This window comes from Anolis sagrei, chromosome 9 (genome assembly GCF_037176765.1).
Source record: "Anolis sagrei isolate rAnoSag1 chromosome 9, rAnoSag1.mat, whole genome shotgun sequence".
Classification (NCBI taxonomy): domain Eukaryota; kingdom Metazoa; phylum Chordata; class Lepidosauria; order Squamata; family Dactyloidae; genus Anolis; species Anolis sagrei.
The window spans coordinates 33,752,244-33,775,455 of record NC_090029.1 but is presented as its reverse complement, the minus strand read 5'-3'; the positions used below and the strand labels follow the sequence as shown (position 1 = coordinate 33,775,455).

General features: G+C 40.7%; 1 protein-coding gene across 1 annotated transcript in view; it reads left to right on the top strand.

Moving 5' to 3' along the window:
* Nucleotides 1–1,791: 1,791 nt before the first annotated feature.
* The window catches only part of ABHD17C (abhydrolase domain containing 17C, depalmitoylase), a 26,525-nt gene continuing 5,104 nt past the window's right edge, over nucleotides 1,792–23,212 (top strand). The window contains exons 1-2 of the mRNA XM_060755199.2: nucleotides 1,792–4,236; nucleotides 22,127–22,306. Of these exons, the coding sequence (XP_060611182.1) occupies nucleotides 3,719–4,236; nucleotides 22,127–22,306 (698 nt within the window). The 5' untranslated portion in view covers nucleotides 1,792–3,718. The remainder of the gene's footprint in view (nucleotides 4,237–22,126; nucleotides 22,307–23,212) is intronic.

The following is a 23,212-nucleotide window of genomic DNA, read 5'->3' as shown; positions in this document are numbered from 1 at the left end:
CCAGCAACTGACACACTCTGCTGGTGCTGAAGATGGAAGGCCGACCGGACTCTGTATCCACTTGTTTCCATCAGTGCCTCGAGGCCGTGACTGGATGGCTGCGTGCCAGCAGGTTGAGGGTGAATCCAACAAAGATGGAGATCCTATGGCTGGGTCAACCGGGCAGTGGGGACATCCATCTGCCCACCCTGGATGGCGAGGCGTTACGCCCGTCATCATTGGTAAGGAGTCTGGGAGTCCTTTTGGACCCTCTGCTGACAATGGAGGCCCAGGTCTCCGCCGTGAGCAGAACCGCCTTCCTTCTTTCACCTGCGGCTGACTAGACGGCTGGCCCCCTCTCCGTCCAGGGACGACCTAGCTATGGTGATCCATGCCATGGTCATCTCAAGACTGGACTACTGTAACGCCCTCTACATTGGCCTCCCTCTGTCGGTGATTCGGAAGCTCAAGTTGGTACAAAACGCAGCTGCTCGGCTTCTTGCGGGAATTCCGATGAGATGCCACATAACACCAATCTTACTGCAGCTGCACTGGTTACCCATTGAGCACTGGATCACTTTCAAAGGGATGGTACTCACCTTTAAGGCCTTGCATGGTCTGGGGCCGATGTACCTGAGGGACCGCCTCACCCCCTCCCAACCCCAGAGATCCCTCCGTTCTGAGGACCAAGATCTATTGGAAATTCCCAGTGTCAAGACCTTGCGTCTAACAGCAACCAGACGCAGAGCCTTCACAGCAGTGGCACCATCGCTCTGGAATACTCTGCCACCTGAAGTCCGTGCCTTGCAGGACTTACCAGCTTTCCGCAGGGCATGTCAGACATACCTGTTTCGACAGGCTTTTAATGTTTGATACTGTTGTTTTTAAATTGTTTTAAATTGCTTTTAAATTTTGTTAGATTTTAGCTAATCTTGTAAGCCGCTCCGAGCCCCAGGGAAGTGGCGGCATAGAAGTTTGAATAATAAATAAAAATAAATAAATAAACTACAACTCCCAAATGCCAAGGTCTATTTTACCCAAACTCCACCAGTGTCCATATTTGGGCATATTGAGTGTTCACGCCAAGCCTGGTCTAGATCCCTCATTGTTTGATCTCTGGATGTAGGTGAACTACAACTCCCAAACTCAAGGACAATGCCCTCCAAACCCTTCCAGTGTTTTCTGTTGGTCATGGGAGTTCAGTGCGCCAAGTTTGGTTCAATTTCATCCTTGGTGGAGTTCAGAATGCTCTTTGATTGTAGGTGAACTATAAATCCCAGCAACTACAACTCCCAAATGTCAAGGTCTATTTTCCCCAGACTCCACCAGTGTCCACATTTGGGCATATTGAGTGTTCATGCCAAGTGTGGTCTAGATACCTCATTGTTTCATCTCTGGATGTAGGTGAACTACAACTCCCAAACTCAAGGACAATGCCCTCCAAACCCTTCAGGGCCTGGGGCTGTTAGGAATTGTGGGAGTTGAAGTCCAAAACAGCTGGAAGGCCCAAATCCCTCATGCCTGGCCTGGAGTCTGAGCAGCAGCAGCCAAAACCGAACTGCGCATGCGCCCTACACACAGAGAGGCTGGCTGAGGTTACTACTAGAGCGACTCTTCTGGCTCCTGCCCGGGTGACGTCACATAAGAGAAGCGTGATTGGTCAGCTCCGCGAAGGGTCCGAAGGCAGAAGAGGGATGGAGAAGCCCGTAGTGCGCATGCGTACGAGGAGAAATCCCGTTGCCTCTTCTGATTGGCTATTTGGCTCTCCTCCTCCTCCTCCGGCGGAGGGGTAACCATAGAGACGGGCTTCTGGCGGGTTAGCGTCGTCGGGGGAGGTCACCCGGAAGCGGATCCTGGCAGGCCGTGGATCTGAGGGAAAGTGGGGGGAGGAGAGGACGAGGAAGGAGCCGAGGCGTGATGGCCGCCGCCGCCGCTCTGGACGCTGTGCAGTGACTCTTGGGCCCAGTTTCCCCATGGGACTCCCCGCCTCGCAGGAAGGACGTTGAGCCACTCGCCTCCCCTCAGGGACGCACCGCCAGCCGGGCTGCGGCCTGCTCCTGAGGCTCCGCCGGAGGGGAGAGGGGAGAAGGCTTGGGCCTGAGTGGAAGGCCCACCGGGGAGGGAGTGGGAAGGAGGCTAAGTTTCCACAGAACAGGCCCCCAGCTGAGCCCTGGTAAAAAATTCCCCCCCCCAAAATTATCTAACTCTGTGTGTTAATTAGATTTTAAGGAGAAGACTTAGCTTGTTTGGTTTGGCAAAACCAATATTGTATTTAGGTTGGGGGTTTCCCACAGAATAGGCCCCCATTTGAGTCCTGGTAAGAATTCCAAAAAATTATCTATGTGTGTTAATTGGATTTTAAGGAGAAGCCTTAGCTTGTTTGGTTTGGCCAAAACAATAATATATTTAGGTTGGGGGCCAAACCAAGATTATATTTAGGTTGGGGGCCAAACCAAGATTATATTTAGGTTGGGGGCTTGAGCCGGGTTTGCCACAGAATAGGCCCCCATTTGAGTCCTGGTAAAAATTCCAAAAAATTATCTATCTCTGTGTGTTAATTGGATTTTAAGGAGAAGCCTTAGCTTGTTTGGTTTGGCCAAAACAATATTATATTTAGGTTGGGGGCCAAACCAAGATTATATTTAGGTTGGGGGCTTGCCACAGAATAGACTCCCATTTGAGTCCTGGTAAAAATTACAAAAATATATCTCTGTGTTAATTGGATTTTAAGTAGAAGCCTTAGCTTGTTTGGTTTGGCCAAACCAAGATTATAATTAGGTCGGGAGTTTGCCGCAGAATAGGCCCCCATTTGAGTCCTGGTAAAAATCCCCCCCCCCCAAATTATCTAACTCTCTGTGTTAATTAGATTTTAAGGAGAAGCCTTAGCTTGTTTGGTTTGGCCAAATCAAGATTATATTTAGGTTGGGGGCTTGTCACAGAATAGGCCCCCATTTGAGTCCTGGTAAAAATTCCAAAAAATTATCTATCTCTCTGCATTAGAGTACTGGTAAAAATTCAAAAAAAATATCTATCTCTCTGTGTTAATTAGATTTTAAGGGGAAGCCGTAGCTTGTTTGGGTTCTATATATTTGGGTTCTAGTTCTTGAGGGCCATGCAGGCCTTTCAGGTCAGAGTTAGGTGATGCTTAGAAGGGTCTGCAAAGAGATTGGTTACTCTTTGGTGCTTGCAGAGCCTGTAAAAAGATTGGCTGCTCTTCCATTCGTTGCAGATTGGAACACAAAGGGCTTGGGTGGCAGGGGTTTCTCCAAACCGATGCAAAGAATGCTGTCAGATCCTATGCGCCAGGTCAGGACTTCCTGTAGATACTTCCATTTAGAAGTCTAGATTAATACAGGCTGTTAGTATTGCTAATATGAGCCCCAGCTGGTCTGTGTAGTTTGGGTGAGGCATTTTCTTTGAACCCCATTCAGGCCTTTCAGGTCAGAGTTAGGTGACACATAGATTGGCCGCTCTTCCATTGGCTGCAGATTGGACCACAAAGGGCCTGGGTGGCAGGTGTTGTTCCATACTGATGCAAACAATGCTGCCAGATCCTGTGTGCCAGGTCAGGACTTCCTGTAGGTACTTCCATATCGAGTTCTAGATTAATTAAAACTGTTGGTATTGCTAATATGAGCCCCAGCTGGTCTGTGTAGCTTGGGGTGAGGCATTTTTATTGAACCCCGTTCCGGCTCGTCGTCCTTCTTTCTTTGCTGCGGTTTCCCATCAAGTGTCGCCGATGCCAGAACAAGGCCCCAGAATGAACGGTTTCTCCTTGGGTGAGCTCTGTTGGCTCTTCTGCTGCCCGCCTTGCCCCAGTCGCATCGCGGCCAAGCTGGCTTTCTTGCCGCCGGAGCCCACTTACACCGTGATGCAGCCCGAACAGCAGGAAGGTGGGTCTGCAGTGGGCACGCCGACAGGGAGCTGCAGCCTGCACCTGACTGAGCGGGCCGACTGGCAATATTCCCAACGGGAGCTGGACGCGGTGGAAGTCTTCTTTTCGCGCACGGCCCGGGATAACCGGCTGGGATGCATGTTTGTGCGGTGCGCCCCTTCCAGCCGGTATACACTACTGTTCTCCCACGGCAATGCTGTGGACCTGGGCCAGATGTGCAGCTTCTACATTGGCCTAGGCTCTCGCATCAACTGCAATGTCTTCTCCTATGATTACTCTGGTTACGGAGTGAGCACTGGTAAACCGTCTGAGAAAAACCTTTATGCAGACATCGATGCTGCTTGGCAGGCCCTCAGAACAAGGTAAATTGTTGGGTGAATACAGTTGCCTTCAAAACGGTGGTGGGTATTTCTAATAAAATCTTTTTAGCTTGTCTCTTGCTTGACATCACATTTGTCACCCATTGATTTTCAATTATGGGCTGTCCCTAAGTTATCATACAGTCATAGAGTTGGAAGAGATCTCATGGGCCATCCATTCTAACCCCCTCCTAAGAATCAAAATCGTATTCAAAGCACCCCGACAGATGGCCATCCAGCCTCTGTTTAAAAGCCTCCAAAGAAGGAACCTCCACCACACTCCAGGGCAGAGAGTTCCACTGCTGAACAGCTCTCACAGTTAGGAAGTTCTTCCTAATGTTCAGGTGGAATCCCCTTTCCAGTAGTTTGAAGCAATTGTTTTGGATCGTAGTCTCTATGGCAGAAGAAAACAAGCTTGCTCCCTCCTCCCTATGACTTCCCCCCACATATTTATACATGGCCATCATGTCTCCTCTCAGCCTGCTCTTGTGCAGGCTAAAGCTTTAATGGTTCTGGTCCAGACTACCTGTCCCAATGTATTTCATCCCACGAACCATCACAAAGTTTAAGATCTTCAAGAGAGGTCCTGCTCTCAATCCCACTATTATCGCAAATGCGGTTGGTGGGGACGAGAGACAGGGCCTTCTTGGCAGTGCCCCCCCCCCCCCCCCCGTCTGTGGAACTCTCTCCCTAGGGACATCAGGTTGGCCACCTCCCTCCTTTCCTTTAGAAGACAAGTGAAGACTTGGCTCTGGGACCAGGCATTTGATTAATCGAATAGCAGCAATTGGAAAAAGACTTAGGATATTTACGACATTGAATCTGCCTAGACTTGGATTTGGTTTTACCGGCATGTATAATCTACTGTCTAATGAATTGTATAATATGTTTTAATGATTTTTAATGCTTTAATTCTGCTTTGAATTGACAGCATCATATGGTGCTTGTGTGAGGCTGCCCTGAGTCCCCCTTTGGGGGGAGAAGGGCGGGGTAAAAGTGCATGCAATAAATAAACAAACATGTCCAGCTCTTTAAGCTGCTCCTCATAGGGCTTGTTCTCCAGACCTTTGATCGTTTTAGTGGCCAGAGATACAAACATTTGATTTATGAATGACTCATAGTTAAGAACAGGAAGGGAGAGAAATTTACCTCAGGAAAGGACATTCACTCCTGAAAGAGTTATCATGGGAAAAGATGTCTCCACTGACGCTTTATCACCAACCCTTGTTTTCACAACAAGCTGAATTTTTCAAAATCCAATCATCACAGGGACAGAAAGTGAGGTAAAATCTTCTTAACAGGGGCACAGGCTGCAAAAAACAAAACAAAACACTACACACTTTCTTGTGAAATCCAAAGTTAAAATATAGCTGGAGTTACAATTAAAAAATTACCTTTCCAACTTACATACAAGATTAACTCAAGAACAAACCTGCAGAACCTATCTTGTTTGTAAACCTGTTCTTAACTATGAGTCATTTGTAAGTCGGATGTTTGGGGGGGACTGCCTGTAAATGAATGCTGACACCATTCAAGTTGTGCTGGCTGAGAAGACCTGTTGATTTGAGGCTGGAGTCTTTTATATCCCTTTGCAGTTTTTTTAAAGCATGTAAGACATTTTTAAAATTTGAAAAAATCTAAGGGGCTCAGTTATGCTTATTGCTGGGGTCAGTTCCAAAGTGGTTTGGCAGGAACCAATTTCACTGTGCAAATGGCTAGATTGCCATTTCTGGGACAGATTTGAGGCCAGAGTGATGATTACATTAACCACGGAAGGTGGACTCAATTCAGTTCCAGAATATTCACTATCTGTGGCTTGACAGTTGCAGAGAATGTGGGACTTTTCCTCCAGTTTCCCACGCAAGATGTGCACGTTCACTTGGAAGGTACACAAGGTGGAAAGAAAGAATCAGGAAGTGATAATTAGCAGTGGAGATAGTCAATTACCTGTGCTATGTGATCAATTGGCCATCTGTTGCCCAGCCTTGTTCCAAAGTTCCCAATGTGCATTACCGTGTTGACTCTCCACTATTAACATTGCATTATGTGAAGCCAGTTTGTTGTACACGGTGGCTTACATTGCAGCTGTGATGCAGTGCATTCAGGGGCTTATTTTGGGCTTTCTCCCAACTTTGCTTGATGTACTTTAATCTTAACACGTGCTGCAATGTGCTTTGGTGGTGTACATTGTATAATCGTGGTGTAGATGAGCCCTAGGTTATGCCCACATACCTGGGAGTAAGCTTTTCTGAACTCAAAGGGAGTTACTATGGAATTGGATCATCAGTGTCTCATTATTCTTTCTTCTGTAAAATGCTTTAACTTTCCTCATCCCATTGTTCCATACATTTAAATAGTCATCATTCAGTTTGGACATTTATACACCCATCATAAGACTATCCAAATAATAGATATGACTAAGCATATACAGTAATTTTTCTTCATACTCCCTTTAAACAAACATCCTTATCCCTATGAGCAAGTCATGACCTTTTCTCTCAAACTTAAATTCTTTTATAGTCTTGATAACTTGTAAGAAATGAACCCGTTCAGAGCGTGTTGACCTCTTTCACAAGAACAGTTCTGTAGAATTTCCTGTGGTTTGTTGTTGTGCACTTGAAGTCTTTTCCAAGTTATGGCAATCCTATTGTGAATATATGATGGGGATTTTGGGGACTGAGAATGTATAACTTGTCCCATCCACTGAGTGGATGTTCACTTGCGTTGAGTTTATTCTCACTATGTTTTTAGACAAAAATCAAACTTTTCTAATTCAGAAAACTAAATTCTTTATGGTCACCATAAATACAATGACCACTTATGTTAAGTAGTATACGTAGGTTGTGTATTTCTTTCCCCCCCCCCCTTTTTTTTAACCATCAAAAGTAGCATCTTTATTTTTTTCATTGCAATACTCTACTTTGCCAATGGTATTTTTCCTCCAGAAATGTTGTTACCAAAACAAACAAAAAAACAAAACAAAAACTTTTATCAAAACCTTAAAAAATTGACAATGAATTGGCAATTGACAATGAAACTTAAAAAAACATTCCAAAAATTGTGTATTTCTTTATAGTAAAAAATTAAATAAAACCACTAATTCAATTGGAAACGGAAGATTCATAATCCAAGCTGTGGAAATTTCTGTTTCATGTTAATGATCAGACAATTGTGATGGTAGAGTGGCAGAAAGTAGACACATCACATCCGTTCCCAACTTTGCATACTGTAGATGTTTTGGCCTACAAGTCCTATCCTCTTCTTCCTGCATGGTCATTCAAAGATACAATTCAAAAACTCCTGGAGGGTTCTTGGTTCAGGAGGGTTTATTATAAAGAATTTGGAACTGGATACAAGGAGAAGGTCCCCAGCCAATAAAACAAACTTCCAAAATCTGGGAAGCCTGTGGAGATCTGAAAATTATGTTCAGATAAACTGAGATATGAATCATGACTTCTGGTTGTATGTTTAGCTGTTCTTTGGTAGCAGGAACAACCAAACCAGGATGTTTTCTGTTCATTGTGATTTTCAAGTTTCTAATCCAGGAAATGAACTTCAGAGAAAGATAGAATATAAATCAAAGGCTAGAAGTTCACTTGGTGTACTGGTTTGTTATTAACCACAGTAGTGTGCTTCATGTAGCATGAGAAGTGACATAGAAAACAGCAAGTTGGTGCTTACATTTGGAGCCAAAGAAAGTTGACTTAAGGTTTTTTAATTGATTATGTGATTAAAAATTCTAGACTAAAATATGAGTATATAGCAGTGGTTCTCAACCTCTGGATTCTCAGGCGTTTTGGCCTACAACTCCCCAAAATCCCAGCCAGTTTACTGGCTGTTAGGATTTCTGGGAGTTGAAGGCAAAAACATCTGGGGACCCACACTTTGAAAAACAATGGTATATAGAGTAAGGTGCTGATGTGTTCAGGGAACATCACAAATTTAAATTATGCAAAGAAGTCAAAGTCCTGGTCAGTTCATTGAGGACATGTTCAGTGACCTCAAGGTGTAAGGTTGGGTATCATTTGCAAAAGGCAAGTGAAGATTGAATAGCTACCAGCTTATAGTATCCAGAAGCAGGTTACTAGTAGCTCAAGCTCCAATTATATTCCTATGAGACGGATTGTGTAATGTCGATACTAATCACTTGTATGGATTATTTTTCTTTTCCTCAGAAATCAGTCATGCAGGAAGGGATTGTCCTGTCTCCTTCTCTTATTATGCTGGCCTTACCTCCATATTTAAAATGAACTTTGTGGCCTCTTTCATAATACTTCACCATACTCTTGTTCCTTTTGATCTTCAGTCACTCATAGTCTCTTTACAGCCTTGTGCATGTAGTGGCCAATGATCCCTGTCTTGCCCAGTTTCTAATTTACTTTTTTCCTTTGCCTGGCTGCTATTAATTGTAATAATAATAACAACAACACTTTATTTACATTCTGCCCTTCTCTCCGAGGGGACTCAGAGCGGATTACAGCATATAAACAGACACGGAGAAACATTCAATGCTTTGTTACAATGAAAAACAATGAGACACAAACATAAAATACAAGACAAAAATCACAATAAGCATCATAACATTCAGAAATTTATTTATTTATTTATTATTAAACTTTATTTATACCTCTCCACCATCTCCCCTCAGGGACTTGGGATGGCTAACATGAGGTCAAGCCCAAACAAATACAGTGAGCAAATAAAATACATACAGCAAATAATAACAAAACAAAAATTCAATTTCAGTAGTAAGTTGATGGTCAAAGGGGAGCTAGTTGATAAAACTCTCCAGTACTGTCATCCTATAAGGTGTCAGTGACTTGAAGTAACTTTGGGCTTGGCTAGCTAGCAGTGAGGTTACGGCACAGTAACGGAAAATGAAGATGGTAGAGCAGTTCTGCTGCACCAACTTCTCCAGGTCAATGCTGGACAGTGGGATGGAAGGCTGAGTGGAGCGCAGCTCAGGGAAGCCGCCAATCGAGTTGCAGCATTTGTTCTCGCCGGTGGTCCGGTTTGCGTGACACCATAGGTACCCTGATGGAATCAGGCTCTCAGTAGAACCCTTGTCAGCCAGACAGCCAATAGAAAAGGCCGCCCTAGAGCAGTTAAAGATGGCGGGGGAGTCTATCAGAGTCTTTTGGAGAGTTTTGTAGTGTTGTAGTACACTATTGCATGGATTATGCTCAGCTTTCAAAATTAAGTTTGAAACCAGAGTTATAAGCTATTTGCCAACCCCAGTAGTGTTCACACAGCTTTTGTTCCACTGTAGAACAAATCCTGCTCCACAATTGGTATTAAAATTAAGCAGAAATGTGCCTGAAGCATGTTCTCAATTGCCTTGCTATGTTAAATTTAATTAGTATTACATCTGTATTGAATATAAAATGATATTCAAAACCCACTGCTTTAGGTGTGATCAGACTGTTAAATATGATGCTGGGGAAAAACTTCTTTGTGTGGAAATCAATGGGAAGGTGAATCCCAGTAGTCTCTTTATAATAAAATCAAGCTGTATGATGTTAGGCTACCATGCGCCTAAAATGCTTTGTGCAGTTTCCAGCAGCACTTGAGATTATGTGGCTATGCTTGCTTTTTACACTATTTCAACACAATAATATATGAAGTTATTACATTTAGAAGCCAAACAATCTTGGTTAGAAAGCTAGGGTTTAAACATATCTGCATAATATGATGTGTATTTCAAGCATCAAGAGATTACTTAGAAATACATATGTATAATTTCCAGAATTTTTTCAAGAAGGAAGATGCTGGGAAAAACAAAGTATGCAATATATCCTGAGCATATTAACAAATACATTGCTTTTTATGAAGTATAAAACTTATACTTCTTAGCATTTATGAAAGCTGGGGTAACGTCCTTGCAGACGGCCAATTCTCTCACAGTTTCTCAAGTCACCCCTGACATGGAAAAACAAACAAACAAACAAATTGCAACTACCCAGATTGCATAGCCTTGAACCATGGGACTTCAGGTGGTTTCAAACTACATTAATTCTACAGGGTACAGGCAAATTTAGTCTTTAGATCAGGCATGGGCAAACTTTGGCTCTTCAGTTGTTTTAAACTTCAAATCCCTCAATTCCTAACAGCCAGTAAGCTTGCTGGGGTTGCTGGGAGTTGAAGTCCAAAACACTTGGAGGGCTGAAGTTTGCCCATGCCTGCTCTAGAATATAAAACTGGAGCAATGATAGTCAAATTAATTCTTTGACCATCACTTTGATACCTTATTTGGCTAGAAAGCAGTATATGAGTACTACAGATATAAATAAACACATGTATTCACATTCTCTGTGTGAGTTTGAAGTCTGATTTTATGGGTTTCATCCCATATGGAGAGCATCCAGAGCTAGCAAAGCATCTGGGATCTTCCATAAGTGTAAGGGAGACTAACTGTGATCGAGGGACAGATTTGGTCCCCTCTGTGCTCTCTTTAAACATCCTTTTGAACGGAAGGAAATTTTCATTAGTTGAGCTGTGATGTTTTGTGTGGAGCTCTGTATGGCTTCTCTGTGTGCTCCTACTCTTTGAAATAGACTCTTGAGGCACACCTCTTTGTATGTGTCAGAGCGCTAAAACCCAGCAAGTGTATTGTAACAGTATACAAGTTGTAAGAAAGCCATGTGCTGTTGACTGGTCTTGATTCCTCAGGCATTCATGTTGCCTAGATACAACCTTCTGAAAGCCCAGCAATTTGCTGGAGCGGATAGCTTGGTGATCCCTGCATCCGGTTTCAGTTATTTAAATTATTTTAGGACCCTAATTTTAGATCCCAGCCTGAGAGCTTGAATGTTAGGCTTGCCATTAGTCAGCAATGTCTTGAAGGAATAGAACAAACAGAACAGCAGAGATAACAGTGATACCGCTAGAATGTTGATTTTGGGTTTTATGGCCAACATTGGTATCTTTGCATTTGTATGCCTAACTTAATAGATTTTCCACAAGACAAAAGGATCATTATAGTGTATTGGCTAGTTGGCTGGTGAAAATGAATATATCACAGGTATTTCTTTCTAGCTATTAATGCTATAAATATCATTATATTGATAGTAGACATAAGCTCAGTGCAATACTCTTAACTGCTGTCTGCTTCCTCAGTTTCCTAATATATGAGTAGTATTTGACAATGAATTGCAATAAAACATGCAACAGCTTGTACATGAGTAGTATTTGACCAGGGAGTTGTAAAGATAAGTTCAAAGAGACATGCAGTAATGATAGCATATGTATTACCATCATAATTTCTCCTGATACAAAATGGGAAGCAACTGTTCTTATTGTTGTTTGGAGGAGTTGAATGTGAAAAATGTTTATGAACAACAGTACCTGGCTTTCAGATTGAAGTGAATTCCGAGAGACCTTTCAGGAAAAAAAATGTTTTCAGTGAGCCCTTGGTATCCGTTGGAGTTTGTTTCCGAGACCTTTTGTGGATACCAAAATCTGTGGGTGCTCAAGCACCATGATATGCAATGCTGTAGTAAAATGGTGTCCCTTATATAAAATGGCAGATTCAAGGTTTGCTCTTGGAGGTTTGTATGTGTGAGAGAGAAAATTTTCAAGTTATGAATAGTTGAATACATAGGGGCCCAATTATAACATTCATCCAGCAGAGGAACAGAAAACAATTCCAGAAAACATATTAAGTTCTATCCTTTATTTATTTATTTCAGATCAAAAGCATTGCATAAATTATTATAAAACTGATAAAAATAGAAGGAGCACAAGCGGCTAAATATCTTGTGACAAAAAACGGGCAACAGCAACAGCATAGTCTGTAGCCTCCAACAATTCTTCCTTTCCAAAAGAGCAGGGAAGGGAACTTCCTGTAGTGGGTGTTAGTTGCAGAAATCTCCCCCAAAGGCTGGCATTATTTGGAGCTCTCAAAGCAGCCCAATCAAGTGTATAATAGAATGTAACTTAGTTCTTCTGAATTATTAATATATTGGTCAGTGCAGAGAATCTTTCAGTGGTCAGCGGATGTTTCCTGCCTGTGATAAGTAAGCTTTTAGGTTTCCAACATTTTTTTGTTTCAGTAAATCCTTAAGTAAATATCACTAACTCAGTTAAAGTAAATGTGATGCTCCTGATAGATGAAACTGGGTGTACAACAATGGAATTATGCTTGGTTTATTTTCTCTGTTGCTCCTAAAATATTGGTTCTTAACATGTGGGCCGTGGACCACCCGTGGACCGCAAAGACGAAAATCTAGTCTGTGAATCTCACTTTTTATTTATTTTATTTTATTTTATTTTACTTCCGCTCCTTTCATACCACCTGCCACTCTTTCCCTGTCACTGACCATGGCATATGATGCATATCAAAAACTAGAGCTGATGTGGCCTATCCAGTGCAATTTTCTGAATCAACACCCCATACCAAATCTAAAGTTGAGCAAAAAGTGAGTTGTAACGCTTTTGGTACTAATGTTGGAGAGTGGTCCTTGATCAAAGTGGTCCCTCATCCCCACCTGGTCACCACAGTTTTTTTTAAAGGAACCATTGTCCTAAAAGAAAAGCTACTATTTTAGACATGAATTGCAATAAAACATGCAGCAGCTTGTACATGAGTAGTATTTGACCAGGGAGTTATAAAGATAAGTTCAAGGAGACCTGCAGTAATGATAGCATATATATTACCATCATAATTTCCAACATTTCTTTGTTTCAGTAAATCCTCAAGTAAATATCACTAACTCAATTAAAATAAATGTGGTGCTCCAGATAGATGAAACTGGGTGTACAACAATGGTTTGTCTTCTCTGTTCCTAAAATATTGGTTCTTAACTAGTGGGCCGCAGACCACCAGTGGGCTGCGAAGACAAAAATCTGGTCTGTGAATCTCCCTCTTTATTTATTTTATTTATTTTACTATCGCTCCTTTCACACCGCCTGCCACTCTTTCCCTGTCGCTGACCATGGTAATTGTTCTGTATCAGAAACTAGAGCTGATGTGGCCTATCCAGTGCAATTTTCTGAATCAGCACCCCATACCAAATCTAAAGTTGAGCAAAAACTGATTTGTAACCCTTTTGGTACTAACGTTGGAGAGGTCCCTGATCAAAGTGATCCCTGGTCAAGTGGTCCCTGGTCACCACAGTGTTTCTTTTAGGAACTACTGCCCTAAAGTTACTATTGCAATAAAACATGCAACAGCTTAACGTACTTTTGCTGAATGAGAAGAGCTTCTACAGCTTCACTTAGTCATGCTTTGCGCTAGTTGTCAGTTCCATTTTAAGTTGAGAAATTCTGATTCACGACAACTAATTGAACATTCTGTTTCACGAAAGGATCTGTGAATCTGTCTTGGCATCGGTAACGTCACATTTTTCTTGTATTTGTTCTGATTGAGAAGCATGAGGCTTTGTGAAATAGAAAGAAGCTTACCAGTATGTTCAGTTGTTATTTATTTATTTTTATTTATTTATGACATTTATATGCCGCCCTTCTCACCCCAAAGGGGACTCAGAGCAGTTTACAAGGTATATATTACATAAGGTAAAGGTAGTCCCTTGACATTAAGTCCAGTCATGTCTGACTCTGGGGTGTGGTGCTCATCTCCATTTCTAAGCCAAAGAGCCAGCGTTGTCCGTAGACACCTCCAAGATCATGTGGCCGGCATGACTGCATGGAGCGCATACAATATATTATATTATATTATTAGCATAGTACAATATCTACAATATTGTTATTCTATTTCACTGGATTCTGGGCTTTTGGGGGGCTTATCTCCTTAGATGAGCAAGTAGAACTTCATATCCCATATATATAATTCATATAAAATGATTGATTACTGCAGCTCAGGCAACTATGGATATGTATGGAACTCTGCACCCAGATTCCGACCTGGAGTCTCAGGGGTAAGGGATCGTGACAGGGTTGATGAACCTTTTCATTGTGGAAGGACACTTTAATTTAGCTGTTCTCAAATAAAACCTCATCCAAGAAACTTCAATTAGATATGCTTACATCTGCATACTGTGTACATTTGCCACACAAAACACAAAAGCCAAGCAAGATGAGCAGAACTAACCATTGCTTGCTTATTCGTCTGACCGTGAAACTATAAAGAAAATACTTTGAAGCCTTTCCACCAGAGCCTTTTCATGTAGCAGAATAAACAGCTTCTGGTGTCTAGTCACATCCCAGCAGGTTACTTGTAGCACCAGTATAATTATTTTTTATCTTTTTAAAAACATCCCTGGAAATTTAAAGGCAACGTGTTGCACTCATTTTTTCAGACAGCTTTAAAAACATAGCCTTTCTGGGCTCAAAAATATTAAGCTCTGAATCCACATCCTAATTACCAACTAGTGTTAGTGTGTGTGTCAACTAACTGTCATAGAGCAAATACGTAGGAATCAAAACACAGTGCAGTCTTCCCTCTCCTTAACTTTTGTGGATTTGATACTTCATGGATTTGATTAAAAGTGTTATCTCAAGGAATCTAGGACAGACCTTTGCAACACTTATGTATTTATTTACGACATTTATATGCCGCCCTTCTCACCCTGAAGGGGACTCAGAGCGGCTTACAAGTAAAAAGTAAATACAATATATTATATTATTACCGTAGCACAATATTAATATTATATATTACATTGTACTATAACATTATACTGTAATATTAATAGTAATATAACATTAATATAAAATATATAATTATATCATATTATTATTATTAGTAGTATTATACTGTATTATTTATTTATTTATTTATTTATTTCGAGCGCTACTACCCCGCCCTTCTCAACCCCCGAGGGGGGACTCAGGGCGGCTTACAAAAAGGCACATTTCGATGCCAGCACAACAACAAAGTAAGAATAAAACATATATAAACAGCAATTAAGTCAATTAAAACAATTAAAAACAATCCACTCATACATCACAGTCCCTAAAAAAAACCCCAATCTAATGCTCAATGTTTACCAACTCAGAGTCAATAAATTCAATTCCACATTGTCGAATCCATCAGTTCTAGTCGTTGCTTGTCCTTTTATCTGCCAGATTCCCCGAAAGTCTGGTCCCAGATCCATGTTTTCAATTTCCTTCTAAACGAGAGGAGGGATGTTGATGATCTAATTTCCCCGGGGAGTTAATTCCACAGGTGAGGGGCCACCACCGAGAAGGCCCTGCTCCTCGTCCCCGCCAACCTCACTTGTGATAGAGGTGGGGCCCAGAGCAGGGCCTCCCCAGAAGATCTTAAGCTCCGAGGTGGGATGTAGAAGGAAATGCGTTTGGACAGATATGCTGGGCCGGAACCGTATAGGGTTTTGTAGGTCAAAACCAGCACTTTGAATTGTTCTCGGAATTGGATCGGCAATATAATATATTGTATATACATATAATATTGATAATATATCAATATTATATGTATATACAATATATTATATTGTATATAATACAGGGTGAGGCAGCATAACTTCCTTTTTTAAAATGCGTGCCATTCAGTCGGTTGAAGACGTAGCGGAGCACTAGTGGTCTCGTTTGAGAGGCAGGAGTATAAAGTTTTGTCCTGACACAGTTCAGTCGCCATCATGCGTTGTAACATCATGCATTGTAACAGCGTACTTTTGCCATTGAGGCCTACTTTTCGAGCGGATTTGGAGTGGCCAGCCCACTCTCCAGATTTGGCCCCTTGTGATTTTTTTCTATGGGGTTTTTTGAAATCCCGTGTTTATGTGACCCGTCCAAGGACCCTACAAGATTTGAAGACCAACATCCAGGAAGAAATTGCCAAGATAACGCCTGCTATGCTGGCAAGACTCAGGACAAATGCCAGAAATCGGTTTACTCAGTGTATGGATAATGGGGGACGTCACCTACCTAATTTGATCTTCAAAACTATGTAAAACAAAACTTTAGGTATGCACCTACATTATATAAAAAAATTCTGATTCATACAATGGGTTTTATTAAGTCAGTTCTTGTGGGTTTTTTCGGGCTATATGGCCATGTTCTAGAGGCATTTCTCCTGACGTTTTGCCTGCATCTATGGCAAGCATCCTCAGAGGTGAGGTCTTATTAAGTTTTGAAAAAAGGAAGTTATGCTTTCTCACCCTGTATCATATTATTATTATTAGTAGTAGTAGTATTATATTGCATTACATTATAATATTATCAGTGTTATATGTATATACAATATATTATATTATATACATTATATTATATTATAAGCACAGTGCACTAGTCATCCCTTTCCAGCATGAAGGGGAGCCATTGTTGAGCGCCCTTTGGGTTCGGCCAGTCCACCAATTACCAATCCACTTAGCAGTAGCATTTTTAAAGTTGCTGCATTAAAACAAATACTTCAGTTACCTGCTTTCAAAATAAATAAATAAATAAATAAATAAAGGAGTGGGGGGGAGTCCTCTAAAACTTTTCTGAGTTTTTTCCCCAAGCCTTCACATCTTTATGGACAAATGTATATTTTAGTAGGATTTTGATAGTAGGCATACAATTCTAAGGCGTCTTCTGCACAGCTGAATAAAATCCCACATTATCTGCTTTGAACTGGAATATATGGCACTCTGGACTCAGATAATCCACTTCAAAGCTGATATTGTGGGATTTTTGGCCTTGATATTCTGGGTTATATGGCTGCGTGGAAGGGCCCTAAGACATAAATGCATACACTGGCCCACAATTAAAAACATGTTTCGATATTGTAGCTGGTTTTAATGTAGTTCAGATACTGAATTTGAAAAATACAGTAAAAAAAGATCATGCTACAAACAGTTCTTTCACAAATTGTACTGCAAATTTACAAATCGAAATGTCAAAGCAAATTGTGAAAAACTGCAGCAAATTTAAGATCATTTAAAAAACTAATTAATTTTTTTAAACAGTTTTTATGACTCAATTTCACAGGCCTGTGTTATCCAGGAATGGGAATTGTGTAGCTTTCCAGGTGTGGCTGAGTTCCTGTCAGCCCAAGGAAAAGTAGTCAGAGGTGAGAAATGCTAAGAGTTGTAGTCCAGTAAAGTAAAGTTGAATGCCATCTGAAAGGCTGAACCATGTCTCTTTCTAAATTAAATTAATTTCTAGATTTGTTAGAGCACACCTATATTTATTGTATGGATGACTTGGAAGGTGCCATAAACTTTGTTGGACGTGTTCTTGCTTGAACAGTAGTGTTGGCCTCATGGGGCAAAAATAGTCTTTCACTTGCATAGAGCTACAAAATACCAACAATTTCTTTATGCTTGATATAGTTGGCAGCTCAGTGCGTGAACTAAGATGTTACTGAAAAACATTGCATTTGAGGAAACATGGCAGTAGGATGTTACATCTCCAGTATTTTTTGTACAAATCCAAATTGTCACTTGATGCAGTAGACACCAGTGTGATGAATTTCGATATATGAATCACAGAACTACTTACTTGCTTTACCCGTGGTAGTCATGCTAGACCAGTGGTTCTCAACCTGGGGTCCCCAGATGTTTTTGGCCTACAACTTCCAGAAATCCTAGCCAGTTTACCAGCTGTTTGGATTTCTGGGAGTTGAAGGCCAAAAACATCTGGGGACCCCAGGTTGAGAACCACTGTGCTAGACCTTCCAGTTTCTGTCTTCAAGACCGCATCATCTTCTATGAACCAACACGGGCCCTAAGATCTGCCAGGGAGGCCTTCCTCTCGGTCCCACCTCTGTCTCAAGCGCAGTTGGTGGGGACGAGAGTGAGAGCCTTCTCGCTGATGGCTCCCCAGCTTTGGAATGCCCCCCCCCCCCAGAGAGATTAGGCTAGCCCCCACTCTCCCAAGTTTTCCGGGTACACTTAAAAACATGTCTTTTTAAACAAATTAGTTTATTTATTTATTTATTTACGACATTTATATGCCGCCCTTCTCACCCCAAAGGGGATTTAGACCGGCTAACAAGTAAAATGTAAATATAATATATTATTACCATAGCACAATATTCGTATTATATATTACTATACTGTACTATACCATTATACTGTAATATTATTAGTAATATTGCATGTAATATAAAATATATAATTATAATATTGGATTATTATTAGTAGTATTATATTGTATTGTTGTTCATTCGTTCAGTCATTTCCGACTCTTCGTGACCTCATGGACCAGTCCACGCCAGAGCTCCCTGTCAGCCATCACCACCCCCAGCTCCTTCAAGGTCAATCCAGTCACTTCAAGGATGCCATCCATCTTGTCCTTGGTCGGCCCCTCTTCCTTTTTCCTTCCATTTTCCTCAGCATAATTGTCTTCTTTCCTTTCTTCTCATGATGTGGCCAAAGTACTTCATCTTGGCCTCTACTATCCTTCCCTCAAATGAGCAGTCGGGCTTTATTTCCTGGAGGATGGACTGGTTGGATCTTCTGGCAGTCCAAGGCACTCTCAGAACCTTCCTCCAACACTACAGTTCAAAAGCATCTATCTTCCTTCGCTCCGCCTTCCCTAAGGTCCAGCTCTCACATCCGTAGGTGACTACAGGGAATACCATGGCTTTAACTATGCGGATCTTTGTTGCCAGTGTGATGTCTCTACTCTTCAACATTTTATCGAGATTGGACATTGCTCTCCTCCCATGAAGAAAGCGTCTCCTGATTTTCTGGCTGCAGTCTGCATCTGCACTCATCTTTGCGCCTAGAAATACAAACCCTGTCACGGCCTCCACGTTTTCTCCCTCTATTTCCCAGTTGTCAATCATTCTTGTTGCCATAATCTTGTTTTTTTATGTTTAACTGCAACCCAGCTTTTGCACTTTCTTTTTTCACCTTGATTAGAAGGCTCCTCAGCTCCTCCTTGCTTTTGACCATCAAAGTGGTGTCATCTGCATATCTAAGGTTGTTAATGTTTCTTCCAGCAATTTTCACCCCAGCCTTGCATTCCTAAAGCCCCGCACATTGCATGATGTGTTCTGCATACAAGTTGAATAGGTTGATTATTATATTATATTGTATTACATTGTAATATTTTCAATATTATATGTATATGTATATTATATTATATTATATTATTAGCACAGTGCAGGAGACAAGGTGGAACTGTCTTCCTGGCCCCTCTCTTCACTCTGATCCCAGAGCAGCAGTTGGTGCTGGGAGTAGGGGCGCCCACTGATCACACAGGAGATAAGATGGAACTGTCTTCCTGGCCTCTATTAAACTCAAGGACCTAGTGATTTGTTTCACTTCAGCACTTTATGGGGCTGATTGTATACAACCTGCTTATATCCACAGCTATTGCTGCATTTACCAAATCTTTTAAACAAGTGGGAGTTTTATATGTTGTTTTATGTAATTAGCTATGTAAATTAATTTTGTTATCCATTTACATATCTGTGTATTTGGCAGTACTTTGTATATTGTTGCACTAGTGAGTGCTTTTTGTGAGCTGCCCTGAGTCCCTTCGGGGAGATGGTGGCGGGATACAAATAAAGTGTTGTTTTTGTTATGATAGGGTTCCTGAATGGGAAAGCAGATTCAGTTGCTGACAACAACTTTAATTACATATTAACACTATCCAAGTCATTTCCAATACAGTTAACTTTGCAACGTTTGTTCAGGGGAAGTTTGCCTCTGCCTTCCTTAGATGTTTAGAGGGTCACTTGCCAAATGTCACCCAATGGAGACCTTGTTGAACATTCAAACCACTGCGGCGTGCTGCTTCCATTGGAGCCATTTGTTGTTGTGTGCATTCAAGTCATTCTTGACTTATGACAGCCTTAAGAACATTTTATAACAGGATGTTCTTGGTGATGTTTGTTTGGCGGGGGGGGGGGGGGGGGGGTTCTTTTGTCTTCCTCTAAGGCTGAGAAAGTGTGAGGTTTCATGATTGAGTGAGGATTTGAACCATGCTCTCTAGAATCACAATCCAATGCTCAAACTGCTACACCATGCTGGGTTTTCATCTAGAGCTGTTCTGCATTTAAAATAGCTATCTCTTTTATTCCCTCATTTAATTCTCCTTGAACTCTGAACATTCCTTGCATTTTTATCTTCAAAATGAAGTATAGAGTTGGCATTTGTGAACAGATGGGTTCAGATACAAATTTTTTTGTATCCTCCCATTGTGTTTCTTTTGCATCCCTAGCCCCAATCTGTGTTCTCAATCCTGATGTGTTTGGGATGGCTCTGAAGAGGTGATCTTTACAGGGGCAACTGGATTGCATAACCATTCATTTTAACCTGGATGTTCCATTTAACCATATGATTTTCTGTTTACTCAAAGACACTCTTTTGAGTTAAGGAAGGTATTTTTAGAAGTTGCTCCATAGCTCTCCTTGAAAATCTGGCATGTGTTCCAGGTTAGACCACCAAGGAGCTGGTTGGGGCAGTCTGCTTGAAGCAATGAGCTGTATTGCAGGTCAAATATTTTTCTGTCAGATTATGTTCTAAAACTTATTTACTATAATAAAGTGTATAAAAACTGCCTTTACCTCTCTCCCCCAATATTTTTTTAATTAAAATATACACTGGCAGTGTCTCTTGCCACAGGTATTGGTGCTCATGTAGAATATAAAGAGTTTACTTTACAAACATCTCTTCATGGCAGACTTATAAAATGAACCGAGGTTCCAATTTTCAACAGAAAAACTGAGCTGAGAAGAAAAGCACTATAATGTATTGGTAAAGGTCTCTGTGTTTTTCATGTCTGTAAATATTAAGAACCAAAATCTACATACATTTCTTTGAATTTAACTTTTCCTTATGTCCAGGTCTGTAGTGGAGCATGCTCTGGTATAAGCCATTTGTGCACATCTATCTAGTCAATAATCTATTTATCTTATGTATATCTTCCACCTATACTTCCTTCCACCCCCTTCTTCTCTCATTTCTCTTTAGAATTTCTTTCTACTAAATGCATTGCTTGAAAATTCCTGTCACTACCATATAAAACATTTGCAGAGTTTGCCTCAATTGTAGGAGTGTGGTTGCATTTTAGGTTCTCCTTATGCTGTGAAGTGATCACTGTTTGGGTACAGAAACCAAGACCAAAATACCAGGTTGATGGCTGATACTTTCTACCATATATACTCAAGTATAAGCCGGGGTTTTCAGCCCTTTTTTTTAGGCTGAAAAAGACCCCCTTGGCTTATACTAGAGTCAAACTTGATTTATTATTTTACTCTGTTGTTGTTATTATTATTACATTTATTATTTTACTCTATTTAATATTATTGTTATTACATTTATTATTTTACTCTATATATTATTGTTATTACTTTTGTTATTTTACTCTATTATTGTTATTATTACATTTATTATTTAAGTCTATTATTATTACATTTATTTTACTTTAATATTAATGTTATTATTATATTTATTATCTTAATTTATTATTATTACATTTATTATTTTACTCTTGTTATTTTTATGCCATTTTTTATTTTGCTCTCTTTATTATTATTGGAAGGATACGTAATTTCCATTGAAGAAGGTTAAAGTAATGATTTCATCAGAGTTGGACAGTCTTATCTTAAATTACTGTTTTATGTAAACATTCAAAAACATTTAGCCTACTGATGCTTCAATTAATGTAATTTAATTGGTATCTATTTTTATTTTGAAATTTACCAGTAGCTGCTGCATTTCCCAGCCTCGGCTTATACTCAAGTCAATAAGTTTTGCTAGTTTTTGTGGTAAAATTAGGTGTTTTGGCTTATATTTGAGTCGCCATATACGTGAGTATATACGGTACATCTTTTGTTTTTTAGACATAATTATATTTCCTGTTTCCACAACCCAAAAAGGCAGACTGTTTTCTTTTACACATGAACCCTTTTGTCAGGAATACTCAGCATTTGTGTGTGCGCACACCAAATATGTAATCTTAACTGCAAAACTTTCAAAATGCCCTGAGTTGTTTTGAAGAAGATGCACATCTCATTTTCTCCTTCCCTCTGTCCTTGCAGGTATGGTGTCAGTCCTGAGAATATAATTCTGTATGGACAGAGTATCGGAACTGTTCCCACTGTGGACTTGGCATCCCGGTATGAGTGCGCAGCTGTAATTCTTCATTCACCCTTGATGTCTGGGTTGCGGGTGGCTTTCCCGGACACTAGGAAAACATATTGCTTTGATGCTTTTCCAAGGTATGTGCAAAATTCTCTCTGAGGGAAGCATTCTTTATTGATGATCCTGAAAATGACTATGTACCTTTAAAAAAATCAAAACTAGGTTGTGGACACATTTGCTTCATTGACAGTACCTGTGGTGTCCTCAAGGGAGTGCGTGTGTACATTAGCCTGTGTAAACATGTACAGCAAACTTTGAATGCTTAGCCTGAAGGCAGTTCCTAACTCAGGAACAGATCACAAACTTTGCATGCATAAGGAAGCTGGTTCCAAGCTTTGACATCTCTCAATTAGAGTTATTCAGGTGAAAAAATAAGAATGATCTCTAAGCAATGCGATAGGTTATTATTACTTTGGCAGTGTATCTGTTCATGTAGGGTAGTTTCTAGTTGTGTGATAGACTGTTGTCTCTCCCTGCATTTTAAAGCATACAGATATATTCTTTCCAGTGTGACAAGCCCGTCCCCTGAGCATTTATACTTTCAAAGCTTACTCTTAAGGCTTTGGGGCAGAGCTTGGATGAAAAGGGCCAAGTCAAATAGCAGGTGAAAAACATTAGTGGTAGAGACCAGCTTAACAGCAGAAGCATTTTGTTTTCTGCAAACATATTGCTTTCTAAATAGTTTAAATTTATTTTGTATATTAAATATTTTGCAATTCGAATTAATGCTTGCCTGCCTGCCTGGTCAGTGGCAAAATTGTTCATTGTAGTTTACACAGAAATCTTTTGTGTTTCCTGATATTGGGACTCCATTAAAATGTAGTCTCTGTAGATTCCTCCCGCTGCAGAGCAGTGTGGTTAGGAATACCAAGTAAGTCTAATGTGGTTTTTGAATGATGCCTTCCTGAGCAGCTGAGCTGCCGGTGCAATGTCTTCCTGTGCTTTTTCCAAGCAACAAATATTGTTTTTCTGAACTGCCTGAC